At 42.5% G+C, this 14,642-nt stretch overlaps 1 protein-coding gene across 1 annotated transcript; it reads right to left on the minus strand.

Annotated features, from left to right (window-relative positions):
• Positions 1 to 851: 851 nt before the first annotated feature.
• SERINC3 (serine incorporator 3) lies at positions 852 to 12,862 on the minus strand. Its single transcript, XM_048819704.2, has 10 exons — positions 12,707 to 12,862; positions 9,987 to 10,148; positions 8,809 to 9,002; positions 7,939 to 8,018; positions 6,971 to 7,108; positions 6,084 to 6,253; positions 4,672 to 4,762; positions 3,900 to 4,077; positions 2,962 to 3,189; positions 852 to 1,954 (listed from the first exon to the last, which is right to left on the minus strand). Exons 1-10 carry the CDS (start codon positions 12,743 to 12,745, stop codon positions 1,816 to 1,818), a joined length of 1,419 nt encoding a protein of 472 aa, XP_048675661.2. The 5' UTR covers positions 12,746 to 12,862; the 3' UTR covers positions 852 to 1,815.
• Between the last annotated feature and the right edge of the window lie 1,780 nt (positions 12,863 to 14,642).

Consider the following 14,642-nt stretch of genomic DNA (forward strand, 5'->3'; position numbering starts at 1 on the left):
TGTGACCTGAGTCTGCTGAGATGCAAGAAGACATGTCTATTCCAACTAATTAACTAAACATAGGTTTATCTCCTATTACGGGTACTTTAACTAACAGTAGATGGCATTTGGTAACTGGTAAAAACTCAAGTAGGCTAGTGTGCTATACACCATGCAGTCAGCATCCAGGATAGAATATGAAATGAACATCTGTTGCCTAGTATCTACAACTACAATAAATAAAAAGGGAGTCCTAATATCTATAAATTATAAGGTTATCTGACTGCTAATTGTACTTTAGGGGTGGCTGTAGGATAGAAGATAGTGGGTAGGCTTTGCCTCTTGTCTAGCTTTTCCATCTTTCCACTCTCCTTCCTTACCAGCATACAGTTGTGTATTGTGTCCTTTGTTATAAACACACTTACTGGCCAAATTACAACTCCTTAGCATGTCCACTTCCTGCTATGGCTGAGAAACTTAAACATGGTCTTAGGCGTGAATTGTCAGCAACATTTTACTAAAAAGAAAAATGAGTACTTGTGGAACCTTAGAGACTAAAATTTGAGCATAAGCCTTCAGTGCCTTGCATAACGACAGGTTTCAGAGTAGCAGCCATGTTAGTCTGTATTTGCAAATACAGACTAACATGGCTGCTACTCTGAAACCTAACATTTTACTGCATCCTAGTGCACATACAAAGCTAAAAATTGAAGACATAAGCTTGGATACCTACCTCCTTCTAGTAAAATAACTAGTGTTAGTGGTCTAATTGTAATAGTCCTCAGTCAAAAGATAAGTCCACTTTGCTATGTGTTTTGTAAGTGTGCTCATCACAGACTCACCATCCAACATATGATTCAGCATCAGAGGACTGGAATGAAGGTGTAATCACCATGTTTAATCAGAGCATAGATTAAGTCGTATGACACCACTTGAGCCACATAAAACTTTCCTTTAAGTCATGTCGTAGGCTAATACAGCTGCTGAAGTTAATTCAAAATATCATGGGATATTATGAATTTGCTGCACCAGTCCCTGCACCTACCTGGAACAGAGAGAGTTTGAAAGATGCTTTGAACAGTTAATCTATATTTTAATCAAATGCATTTATAGTGCAAATATTGACAATGTGTATTAACTCAGACAAGCACAAATTGAGAATTAATAAAAAAAATTTCCAGCATAATTTTAGATTCGAAACAGAAGTATCTGAGTTTAGAGTTAAATCAAAGTTAAAATATTTGGCAAATATACTAAATCAAAGCATAGTTTCCATAAAACCTAAAGGTATTATTCTGGGAACAGGAATTACAGTTAACAGCTACACATCTTCAAGATATTGGTCTTGGAGGGAATGTATAAGTTTCTGCCCACAAACAGGAGGGTGCTCTTTTAGACAACCTTTTGCAATGGAATGTAGAAACTTACGCAGCATGGCTTACACTTCCACATACTGACCATTTAGTGCATTATCCTAAAAACGCAGCTTCTTCTTTTATATTACTTTGTGTCTAATTGTTCTCTTCAATATTGTGTTGGAACTAATGGATACTACAGGTGTTTTTCTTCTGTGCTGTACTACAGTTGTGGTGATAGATTTCAAAAATGCACAAACAGCTAACCTCACGTATAGGTCAAAATAAAATAGTATCAAAATTAATGTAGTTGAGATACGGCATCAAGCATTACACAATCCAGCAGTTTCTATCCACCTGCATGGAACATGAAAAGATGCATTTGCCTTAGTTTCAAGAAATAACTGAAGCAATACATGACGTTTTGGCTTTCAGCAGAGGAACTTCAGGCATTTTCATAATCTCAGACAAGCACAATCATTTAAGTGAAGTCCCGACTGGTAATGACAAGAGGAGCCACTAGGGTCCAGACATAGAGAAGGAGGCAGACCCAGCTTGAGGAGATCTTCACCCACACAGCTGGCCACTTGCTTGTCATGGTTTTGAAGTCTGCAGCAGGACTGTAACAATGGGAAAGAGTTGTTAACGACAAGCCTCCACTTGCCACCGTCTCTGCACTTTTACTGAACCGAAGGTGCAGCATGTTTGGAACATTCCACCATCATTTCCAAAAAGGCTCCTTGTCTTATAAGTGAAGACCCTACACTGCAAAATCCCTCCTTTCAGAACTTTAGAGGTGTCCTGCCACCTGCCAGTCTAAGTACATCCCAGCCTATGTATGTTTATGCATCACCATTCTTACAATTGACCCCACAGCCAGTTATGAACCAACTTCAGTTCTTTATTACAGGCAGCTGTTCCTCCATATACTCTTTCCTTGTTTAAGACAGCACTCACAGCAGCACTAAATGAGAAAATGCAAGACCACCCCATGTAGTAGGTCAGCCAATCACAAGAAAAAGGCAGTAAGTAGGTGGTGGGAGCACAGCCTCAAGATGGATAGTCTCAATAGCTCTGGGGCAACCCTCAGCACATAAGTGGCTTCCATGTCTGTAGCTGCCAACATTCCTTCTCCCGTTTGTCTTCTCAATCTCAAGCTGGGCAAAACCAAACTTTTCAAAGGACAGAGTCCCTGACTAACTCATTATGCCAACAGGAGGAAAGATACACAACCACAGGAATCTGAAGAAAAATCTACTCAGTCTGGTATCTTTTGCCCTTGCAAATTTGGACAATCCTTTATGCAGGCTGCCCTGTCCCTTTCTGTCAATGCCTCAATAAAAAAAAAAGCTAATCACCACAACTTTGATGCAACTATCATGAAGGAAAGATCTGAAACCACAGATATCCCAGATTTAGGAGTAGCCTTCAGACTTCCAATCCCTAAGCTACCAGTGAACTCACTGGATATCAAGGGGAATGGGGCTTAAGAATTCTTCTCCCAGCAGGAATTAAAGCTGCACAGATAGTCAGATCAGCCACCCAGAGTTGAGGTAGCAGGTGCACCTTTCACGTACCTTCGTAAATATATTTTATGTTTAAAAAGTTAAACCCATTTTGTTTCTACCTGTACCAGTTAGTGAGTGTCATCATGATGTAGAGAGAGGCAAGGAGCAACATGAAGTGAAAGAAAGCGTAGCTGTACTGAACTGCCCCTTTCTCATTGTCCATGACCCGACGAACTTCTCCATCTTCCACAGATCCACCATCCATTCCCACAGGGTCATCCAGCATGGCACTGTCACTCCCAGACAAAGTCAGCTTGTTCACCTGGCTATTACTGGAAGAGCGGATGCTGCAAAGTGACCCAAAAAACAAAAGTTAAAAATCCACCCTAGAGAACACAGGGGTAGGTTTCACTAGTGACTATAACTAGTCAAATCTTTTACATCCCCCAAAATGTGTTGCAATTGACTGACATTTTTCCAAAAGGGTAAACAAGGAACGCTCCTTAGGAGATCCATTTCCATTCATGTTACATATCGGAGACCCAAATCTCTGGAATAGGAACATATCTCTCTCCAGAGGCACCTGACGCTGCTCTGGATATCACTGCAGGTGGCAGCATCACACCAGCAAGTTGACTCCTAGCCTCTGCTAGAGCTGGAAACTCAAGACTAAATGATTCCAGTTGCTGTCAGTGGAAGCAGTGTGCTACTTCTGAACTTCCAGTCCAAGCAAACACCTTACCCCAATGTGTTTATTGTGATTGGAGGTCAGTTCAGAAACAACTCTCCTACTATTTACCTCTGACTTAAGTAACATCCCCCTCCCCACTTCATGCTATTATGGCCTATTTTAGCTTAAGACTTCAACTAATTAAGAACAGGGCTGGTGAAGCCTCTACCCTCCTCACAGTTTTACTAGTCTTCCATATTTTTATTTGCCCACATCAAGCTAGACAGAGCCTTGTGTGCAAGGCAGGTAGATTTCATTCATAAACGCACACAGTTTTCACAAAAGGAAGGCAAGTGCTGTTTCTGCTTTGAGTGACTCAGATCTTACCTAGAATACAGGAGACAAAGAACAAAGATACCAAGTCCAACAATACTCTGTGCATCCCACCACTGCAAGGACTTTGGTGGAGCCTGAGTAGCAGGTATGACAGTTGCATTAGCTGGAGTTATTGTGGGTGCAGTTATCTGTGTGATGATGTTCAACAAACTTGGGTTGCAGCTTCTATCTGAAAGAGGTTTACAAAAAAAAAAAAAGTTTAGTAAAACTCATCCCTGTCATCTTCTGTCAGCCAGGTTTGTAGTCTAGAGTTCCTGCTGGACTTCCAATTGCTCTTGGATTCCCTAGTAGCATCAGTGGCAAGAAGTCTTCCCACATTCACTTGACTAGATTAGTGTACTCCAATCAAGCCCTTTCTTAGATCTTTGCACAGATACCATCCTTCCCACATGCCCATCCCCACACTGCTTGATTCTCAAAATATTTAGTTCTGTGTTTCACTAGGAAGGATTTCACAGAATGCAACAGATAAGCCTGGACTAGAGAATTAACTTCAGTCCAGACCTTATCAACCAGGTCTTTGGGACCTCCAGAATAGGTTGCTGCAATATGCACCACACAAAAGAAAGCCACTGAGAAGCTGAATAGGACCACCTGACTATGTAGCAATTCTGTACCCGAGTAAGCACATGTTGTAGGGATTCTCAAATGCATCATTTGATCAGCAATCCCAGCACAATGGCTTCTGATAACAGTAAGCTCCACTGACATGTTTTTGTTTTAAAAATGGAATACCTTTCTACCAAGGCAGATAGATGCTTACCAGGCTCATTAGACATAGCTGACCAAGTGAGATACATTGTGTAGAGACTAATAACAGAGGACTGGAGGAGGCCAGAGTGAGGTTGATGTTCCTGTTTAAAGACAAAATGCTCTCCAGAGTCAAAAATGGCATTTCAGATACAGCTGCATTTAATCCTAATTGCTGCAGATTTGCCTAACATCTAGTACAGGGATCGGCAACCTTTGGCATGTGGGCCACCAGGGAAATCCGCTGGCGGGCCAGGCCAGTTTACCTGCAAGGTTCAGCTGATCACAGCTCCCACTGGCCGAAGTTCGCCGTGCCAGGCCAACAGCGGCTGTGGGAAGCCAGAGACACACGTTCATCCCTCTTGACCCAAATACATGCACTGCGCACACCATCTTTGATCAGAAGCTCTTGCTTGACTTAACCGTGACAAGACTGACTGTAGCAGGTTTGCAAAATACAAGTCTAGCATATAACTTCTGAACAACATCTAGTAATCCTCTGTGGCATATTAGCAGAGGTGGTGACTCAAAAGAGATTGGGGGGGGGGGCGCGCTGGAGAGAGAGAGGGGAGGAGCAGCTTTAGAACCCAAGACCTATCTTTAACAGATATGCCCAGTATTCTTCAAAGGGTGTTTAACCAGGTGAAGCACGTGTATTCTACCTGATGCAAAACTATTTTGTGTTTAACAGACATCTAAACAGGTCATCAAAGTATCTCCCTGTTACAGTCACCCAAAATACAACCATCCAAAGTCAACCCTCAATTTACCCATGTGGAAACCGCATTAAATAAGAAGGGTTGCAGAGTTATCCTAAAGGGCAACTTGGTTTCTTACAACAGCAACACAAACAATCAGAGCAAAGGAAGACTAATCTATCATCATTTATTGTTTGTTAACTAAGCCAGGGGTTCTTAGAAATTTTCATAGCACACCATATCTCATGAAAGTTTTCAGAAGCATCTTAATGACTTAAGAACCTAAATCCAATTGATGTCATTTAGGTATGCTGAAAGTTTTACCCAGCAACTCTTGGATGCCTCCCCTCTGATCCATGATAGCTGTAGTATCTCTGAGGCAACCACAGCAACTGCTTTCACTAAGTGCACCAAGAAATAATTTGGTGCATTGTATTTCAGATGTGTCTAATACAATGACAGCTAGAAATCAGCATCATGTGACATGCCAGCTTTCTGCAGATGGTCAGTAAAATGTTCTAAATGTCCACAGTTCAGGAACTATTGCATTAGGTTCAGTTTTCTGCTTATTTCTAGTTATCCCACACAATCATTAGCACGCTCTCATCCTGTGACAATTTTTTCTGAATGTGTATTATAAAAACAGCAAATGTATACTTCAAAGGAGATTTAAAGATATTGCTATCTGTGTACAAAAGGATTTAAGCAAAAATAGAAAATGTAGTACCTGAACTTTTGGAAGGATAGAAATGATGGAAACAACAATGCACAAGATCATATTAAAGCTGATGAAGAACTTGTTCTCGGTACAACCATCAGGTTTAGTGTAGAATACATAGAAGAGCACAACAGAAATTATTGACAAGATGTAGGTCAAGCTCGTACAAGAAAATAAAGCTGAAAAAGAAAGACAAGTTAACTCAACACAGGGTGGAAACAAATACTTCTGCGGGCTCCCCATTGGAACACTTACCAGCCCTGAATTTTAGAGGCAAGATTTTCTCTCTACCCCACACAGACTGGGTGCCTTTATAGTGCCCTTCTTTCAAGTTATTTATAATCTAAGGAGCCACAGAGGTTAGTGTTCTCAGCTAAAAGAGTTAAGTTAAATTGCTAATTGTTATGGTTTTGTTGCTGGAGCCATTTAAAAAAAAAAAAAAATCACATCAACAGCCTACAAGCATGAGGTGCAAGCCACATTATCACCATTATACAGACAGGGTGACTAAAAAGAGCTGAGCTGACTTGCCTGAGAACATTAAGGGAGTCAATGGCTGTAGCCCTGTATTCAGACCATACCTCTCTACGTAGCTGGGCACAACATTTAAATTTTATTTCTTATGACCATCAAACTGGACAGTGACTGACAGGTCTACTTCTCATTTTAATTAATGTGACTAGAACCAGCGTGTACATAGAGCTATAGTGGAGCAACGCTGCAGCTTCTACCTCCTCAGATACCTATGGAGATTCAGCTGTAGGATGCAGATCAGAGTACAGCATGTAGACAGTGACAGGGCTGTAAGAGGTTACAGCTTGTTTTTGTACTTACACTATGTACGCATTGTTTGTTTCTTCTAGTTAGGTTTTGCATTCTCCGATTTAGATACCTACCCACATACCAACACCTAGAATTTCCTTCCTCCATTCGTTCAACCCAGGACTCATTCCAGGAGTGAGCAAAGTCCACAAGCAGCACCAGCTGGATGAGGATAAAGCAAAAGGCTCCAAGAATGCCAATAATAAACCATGCTAGAAAAGACATTAAAGGGATTTAAGTTAGAGTTTTTTCTCATCATTTGTATTTTACTAGGTAGAAAAACTAGCCTCAGATTAACCTATAAACTGGCTTATCAGCTTTTAAGAGGAATAGTGAAAATATAGCCTGGAAATTCAGTCCCCTAATACTCTATGGCATCGATCCTGCAAATACTTACACATTACTTGCATGCTCTAGAGCATGCAAGTAGTTTCACTTACTTCAATATGACTCAAATTAAGCACGTGCTAAGTATTTGCAAGATTGGGCCCAAAGTGTTTTCAGAGAGAAGAATTCAAGATTTAACGTAAGACACTATTTTCATGTACGTAAGTGACCATCGAAGTTTATGAAAGGTGATTTAACTCCCCAACAATCCTACAAAATGGATGCAAACAGTACAGTAATAGGTAAACACTTCCTTAGCATAGCTGACTAAGAAGTTCTGTTCTCTTCAAAGGTCTTTGCAGAAGATCCCTAAAATGCCTTAGCAAACAAAGTCTTTCCCGACATCTGCTAATATGAACAGTGACAGAAGAGAAACTAAGATTTTGTCAGTCATACGAACACTTAAAATAATTAAGGTATTTAACTATAAATACGGAGCTTGGCCCTGTTTATCTGAAACACTGCAGCTATGCCCCAGGACATGTACTGCTTACCTTGTTACTTCCCTAATTACCAGAACATTCCAGGGAAATAGGGTTGCACTGTATGTATTCTACAATAACCATAACTTGGAATGCACCAACTATAACCTCTGGTAATTTGTGAAAAAGTTTGTATTTTCAAAAGTGATTCAATGACTATATATTAACTTTACCTCTTGTGAAAGGCCCTTCAGGAATGTAAAAGGCTCCAACCATGATACCAACTATGGCAGCTATTTTGAAGAACCAGAACCTTTTTAAAATAAAAAGACAAACATGTTTGACAGTGTTGGTCCTCTATCTGTACAACGAACCCCGTTTTAAGTGATCAAAATATGGCTGATTAACAAGCATGATTGTCTAATAATGACAGAACAGAATTGTATACAGTCTATTTGGGGATGCTCTGAGATGGTCTTTTTACATAGGAGACTGCCAAATAAGAGTAGTCTTTTGAAACCTGCACATGCTCAGACAAGGTACTTATACACCCAAATGGGTTCTTGGTGATGAAATAATACCTATAACATTTCACAACTGAATAGTGTTGAAACACTGTTCAGTGCTTTAGCCTGGAGAGAGAATGTTAAATAAGACATTTAACAAAGGCTGTTATTTTAAAAGGTTTCTTTTAATTAAAGTATCCTAAAAATATATTTGTCAAGAGTCTCCCTTTCCACTCCATCTTTATCTCCCTTTTTTAAAAAGAAGATGGCAGTTTTAAATGAACTCCAAACTCCAGAGAATGATAAGTGTTTGGGAAAATGACAGAAGAGGTGAGTTCTCTGATTTCAAGGCATAATGTTTCAACGTCTGATTATCAGTACTTCAGAAATGCAGTGCAAGTAGGAGGCTTCCTAGGGATCTTGGTTACCCACACACTTTCAGAAGCAGTGCTCTCTAGCAATCAGCAAAGGAACTAAAGGACTCAGTCCAGGCTGTTCATCCACATACATCTAAGGAATCTGTCACTATCTGGGAAAGAAATTGGTAAGAGACAGACTAAACAAGTTAACAGGCAAGTCAATACCATGCCTACATACCCATTGTGCACTGCGGCTCTCGGATCGTTACTTGTTTTCACTTGTATCATAAGAAGAGAGAAAATGAAGAAGAACACTGCCATGGCAAAGCTGATTCGATAGACTGCCCTGTATCCAACCAGCACATCACAGTTGACAAAGCCATTCATGTGTGGTAGCCTGGTATGAAGCCCCTCATCACAAAATCCAGGCACCTGGATAAAGAGAGACTTGTAACTTGCAGTTCTAAGACCGCAGTCACAAACATGTGGAATACACAAATAAAACAAGGGTCTCAGCTAGCTTCCCTCTGGTAGCCGTTGTGAGAAAAGGCTTTGCATCTGGTCCACAGGCAGAGATCAGATTTGTTCCTAGTGTCACCTTTTCCTTCCCATATCACTGCATAACCAAGACAGAGAGAGTAACTAATTTACCCAAAAGGAAAGTATCAGGGTGTAAGGCTTAGAGCAAGGATGTGAATTTGGTATCCTCATTCTCTAGGCTTGAGATGTCCAAGTGTCACAAAAGTGAAATCAATATTTCAAACTAGGAGCCAAACAGAAAACCATTCCATATATATACTGTGGCAAGTTTCCATTATATTCCTTTGCCCACTCCCGCCTGGCAGCCTCAGTGGCACCTCACTTCTGAACAGTGAACTGACTTTTTGGCAGAACTCAGGCCACACTGGTCAGTTAATATTTTTGTAACCCCGGGTCTTGGAATCCTCTTCTCCAACCACCACCCTAACAGGATCCTATCTCCAGTTGGGACCGGTGTTCTTCCTATTCAAGGATGATTTAAATCAACACAGCAGGCGCATCTGAATTAGTGGTGTAACATAAATCTCTTCCCCAGCAATGTAAAACCTGAATGAACTGCTCTACAGAGAGAATTTGCAGGACAGTGACAGGCACTCTAAGCAGTGCTGTGCTGAAGACAATGTGAATGTAAAAGAAAAAACATAATTTACTTAGTTTACATTTCAATTATGCACATGGGCGACACTCTAGCAATCCAAAGATTTACAACACAGTTTATTTTTCTTCTATTCTGAAAATTTCCCCCCTTTCAACATCTCCAATTTATTTGGGCACGTGTGTGTGAGGTAGTCCACGGCGAATAATAAGAACTTGGGGCTACTAGCATAGGTCATGGCTTTGTTACAAAAAGATCACAAATGTCTTATATATACACACCTTTTTCAGCTGCTCTTCCATTCCCGGTGCTAGCATGATACAGGCAACAAGCGTACTGAGAAGAAGGAGGAAGGCATAGATAAGACGTGTCACTGTGGAATTCTTGCTGTTTGGACAACATCGGCACAGCAAACATGAGGCACCACTGCACAGACATGGAATCTAGAGAACCAACATGGGAACAGTAAGGGTATTTCTCTATACAGACCTCACTTTCAAAAGGGCTAAACATTATCATTAACCACAGTCCCTTACTCAGCCAAATACAGCTTCCCTGCAAATTAATAGCCCCAGTCACTCACTTCCTGCAGAAGTTATCACAAAAATTAGAGACCAAAGTGATCAATTTAGACATCAAAATTCACCTTGATGGCATTTTTCCCCACAATAAATTCTTTATTGATCTATCGTCTTAATTTAAAAAGTGTCTCAAGTGATGGCACTCCCTTTTACACATGTGATTATATTTTTAGTTTTATAACAGTACTCCAAGGCATAAAATTATGCACATACAATACAGTTTAGTTTTCAAATCAGAAGATTAAAGAAATCTGGTATGGTCATGTTAAGGACTCGAACCCCAGACAGCATAGTTCGTTGTCTGACCGCAGAGAGACAGGCAACACCAGCAAGGTCCAAACACAAGCTCTTTATTGAGGAATGCACACAACAACAGAGAGCGGCCCGTCTCCAAGGGGAACCAGCTGCCTCTTAGGTAAAACTAGTAGGTTTTTATAGACAGTTCCAGAGTAGCAGCCATGTTAGTCTGTATTCGCAAAAAGAAAAGGAGTACTTGTGGCACCTTAGACAGTTCTGTGCATCACAGATTATTCATTAAGCAGCCCACCCCCCCCCTTAGTTAAAGTTCTCTTTCTCTATTATGCATGCATACCTATACCCCTCTTGTATATAGCTTTTAGCAAGTCATAACACCTCACCAAACTTTATCAGTATGGTTGTCAAACAGGAGACGAGGAGTTAAGAACAGACATAGAACAGAAACATGGAGTGGAGACAGTGCGTCTCCTTATCTAAACAAACCAACAAACCGTTCTCAGAACATCTGGTACAAAAATGCAGGTCTCCCCTTATCTCACTCCCGACAACTTAAACAAGTATTCTTTCATTCTACTTATCTGGTTCAGGGACTTTCCCAGCAACCTTTACTGGCCTGACTTTGGTTCGGTTGGCATAACTGCTTCATGTTTAATTATTCTCACTTAACAGTCACAAGCCCTGTAATTACATTAGAACAAGTAGTTCTGCACTTCTCAGCATGAACATGCAAGACTTATTTTGCTTTCTACTTAATACAAATGGCTACCAGGCTGTAGGGACCCACTAATAGGAGGGAAAAAACACAGGGGGCAGATTTCACAAGCAACACCACTCCCCTTTTTAGAAAAAAAAATGTCTATAATTCATAATGTGCATAAAGTTATAGTGGGGCAGCAATGAATGATTTGCTGTTGTCAGGAATTCTATTCCTCATGAATTGTGCACGCTCAAATTTGAAGTTCTTGATTACAGAGAAGCTTTAGGAGATGTTATTTATGAAAGGTTGAATGTGTTCATTTCTTTCTACTGCTATCAGCATTTATCAATTATGGAAACAAGTATTTAAAACAAGTTTCTCAATTTCTTATTTAGAAAGTGATTTCAAGAGCATCAAGCTTAGAAAAAAACCCAGCCTAATTGGTTCCAGTGTTTTATGGCAGTACATAGAACATACAGTACTAACAGTTTTACAACTATTTAGCTACATCTTAAAAGTGTTTCAAAAGTCATTGTCAGTAATTTACACCCACAAACAACATAAAAAACTGAATTAAATAATTTATAGGAAAACAGTTCGTTTAAACTTAGACATACCATTGCAGTATTTGCAAAGAGAACTAGAAAGTGAAGGTAGCAAATACATTTTCATTGTTTAAAAGTTAATGAAATACAAGTAGTAACAACAAAAGACAACATAAGTGGTGTCACTAGACGTTTAAGATTCTTTGTTATAACAGACTAAGTAACCAACATTTTTTAAAAGCTTCGCCCCCCCCCCCCCCGGGTTTGTGGACTTTGCCCTACAATAACCCAATGAGCCTGTGCTATGTTCTCAGAGCAATTTGTGTGTTGTTGATGACGCAATGATTACTTCCTGTGTTACGCCTTCCGAAGTTACAAACACGAGGAGGGACTTCCCACAAATAAACAAAGCGAATGTCTATAGTATTCAAAATGAGGCAGGAAACCCCTGAGCTACAGCAAGAAAACCCCTGGGTCCCTCGGGACATTTACCAAGTACCACTTATCAATGTCAACCCTTCCCCCCACCGCCTGCCTATCCAGCTCGAGCCTAGCAGCTCCTGGGGGCTGGGCCTGCCTCTCGCTATGTGACCGTACAGCGCCGTGCACAAGATCTCTAAACTCGGCCACTGCCTGAAGGCACCCCCCGAACAGCCGCGATACAGGGCTCAGCGCCAGACACAGCAGAGCCCCGCTGGCAGCCAGCGACACTAGGACCCAGAGCTCGGGGCGGCCGGGGGGGGGGGTGTCTCCGGGCCTGGAGACGAGCGTTAACGGCAGTAACAACACCCACCCCCCCAGTGGTGGGGCGGAGGGAGGAGCAGCATTGCCTCTGCGCGGATCACCCGGGGCTCCCGCGATGGGCGGAATTCGCACCCCCACCGTCAGCGCCCTTCAGGGGAGGCCACCCCGCCACTCACCCAGCTGGCCAGCGAACAGACCCCCAGCACCGCCCCCATGGTAACGCAGCGGCTGCTTCGAGCTCCCTTGCCGCTTCCGATTTCTTCTTCTTCCTCCCCTGCAGCGACGCCACTTGCGTCATCACGGTTCACCCGCCCCGCAGCCTAGCGCTCATTGGGCACGTCCCGAAGTTTGCACGCATGGAACGATCTGTTAGGAGAGGGGAGGGGAGGCGGCAGATCAGCCAATGAGAAGACAGAAAGCCCCTTGGAGGGCGGGCTGAGGTGGCAGCCTCCAAAGCGGTGATCGGTGACGTTTTGCGCAGCGAGGCAGTCATTGGCTGAAGAGACCAAGTGGGTGGTACCCGTGTTCGAGACAGCCTATGGGGGTACTTAGTCAGCTGGGTGGAAGGTGACAGGAAAGGCCCGGGGCCGTTCAAGGTCTCCTATATCTTCCACCCCGTGGGCGGGGCCATTGGCGGCTCCTCTCCCCCTCCCATCAACTGCCATGGCAACCGCCAACCGCCTCGCGGGGCACCAGGCCTCAGCCTCCCTCAAGGCAAGCCGGCCAGCCCCACCACAAGGCGACTGTACCCAACCCCAGCAGCCGCGGCGAGTATCTGGAGAGAGACCAGAGACAAGACCGATAAGGTCATTTTCTTAAACGGCAGAAGTGGGGCCACAGCAGCATCTTTTGCTGGCCACAGACTCTTTGAACATTCGCTCTCCCAGCGTATTGTGATAATAATGCAAATCCCAACTGGCAAATTCATAAAAAAAACCCATCCAGGCCTGTCGAATACCTGCCAGGTGGTAACCCTAAGAGGGGAGTCATGCCAGCGTGATGTCACAGCACCACGACGGCACAGGGGCACGGTCCCACCATGATGTCAACGTGCCGGCACCAGGTGTTGCCGTGAGCCATGATGTCCCCTCCTTGCATCCTGTTTTGTCGACGTGTCGCAAGTGGACATAATGTCATGTTCTGCCATAGGGAGGTGGGGCCCCAGTGGGCAAGCTCATGAAGGGTTGGACTAGATGATCTCTTGAGGTCCCTTCCAACCCTGATATTCTATGAAAGCTTATGCTCAAATAAATTGGTTAGTCTCTAAGGTGTCCTGTGAGGGGGTGCTGCCTGGGACTTACTGTGCATGGCTGGAAATACCCATAAATCAAAACCAAATAATAAACACCGGTCTGTGCAACCAGATGAACCACGTCTGGCGTCATGTTGTGGCCACTTTTTCTTGCCTGTTCTGATGGGGAGAGAGAAGAAAACGACCCCACAAAAACCCAGGTAGCCTTCTAAAATATGTGTCTGTCTGTTCACACTCTGTTTTACCATGGTAATAATGTAAAATGATTTTTGAATATGGTTGTAACATATTTTAGTCCCATCAGCATAGGTAAAACCAAACTCTGTTATAACACAGTTGGGATTACATCACATCACCCAACAGGGCATGTGATCATGTAGATAGGCCATTGTTGGATTGTCTTTCATTGTAAAAGTTCCCCCAGAGCTTTACAAACAACATACAGTCATCACTGAAACAGAGTCATCGCTGGACAGAATCTGGTAAATCTGAATTGGAAAATCAAAGATTGTGGAACTTTTCTAAACTTCACCCACTTGAGCTGCCAAAATTAGATGCAGCTATCAGTAGATTGTGAAGATGTTCAAATATGATCATGCATACTGTCTGGTCTTTGGTGGACTCCTTGGACTTGGCTTCTTCATGAGGGGTGGGGGGAATAAATGACGATGCTTTCTCACACCCACCCACTCACGGCACTGAAATGAACTGTTACTGAGCAGATTATATGATGATTCTCTCTCCTTTCAAACATGCTTTGATGAGCAATGAAAATTAACAATGTTGACCTTTATTATAGTATCACTACTGGCATTTGAGTTAACCGCCATTAGAGTGGGGCAGTTCACATGTCTGGGAGC

Source organism: Caretta caretta, chromosome 13 (genome assembly GCF_965140235.1).
Source record: "Caretta caretta isolate rCarCar2 chromosome 13, rCarCar1.hap1, whole genome shotgun sequence".
Lineage (NCBI taxonomy): Eukaryota > Metazoa > Chordata > Testudines > Cheloniidae > Caretta > Caretta caretta.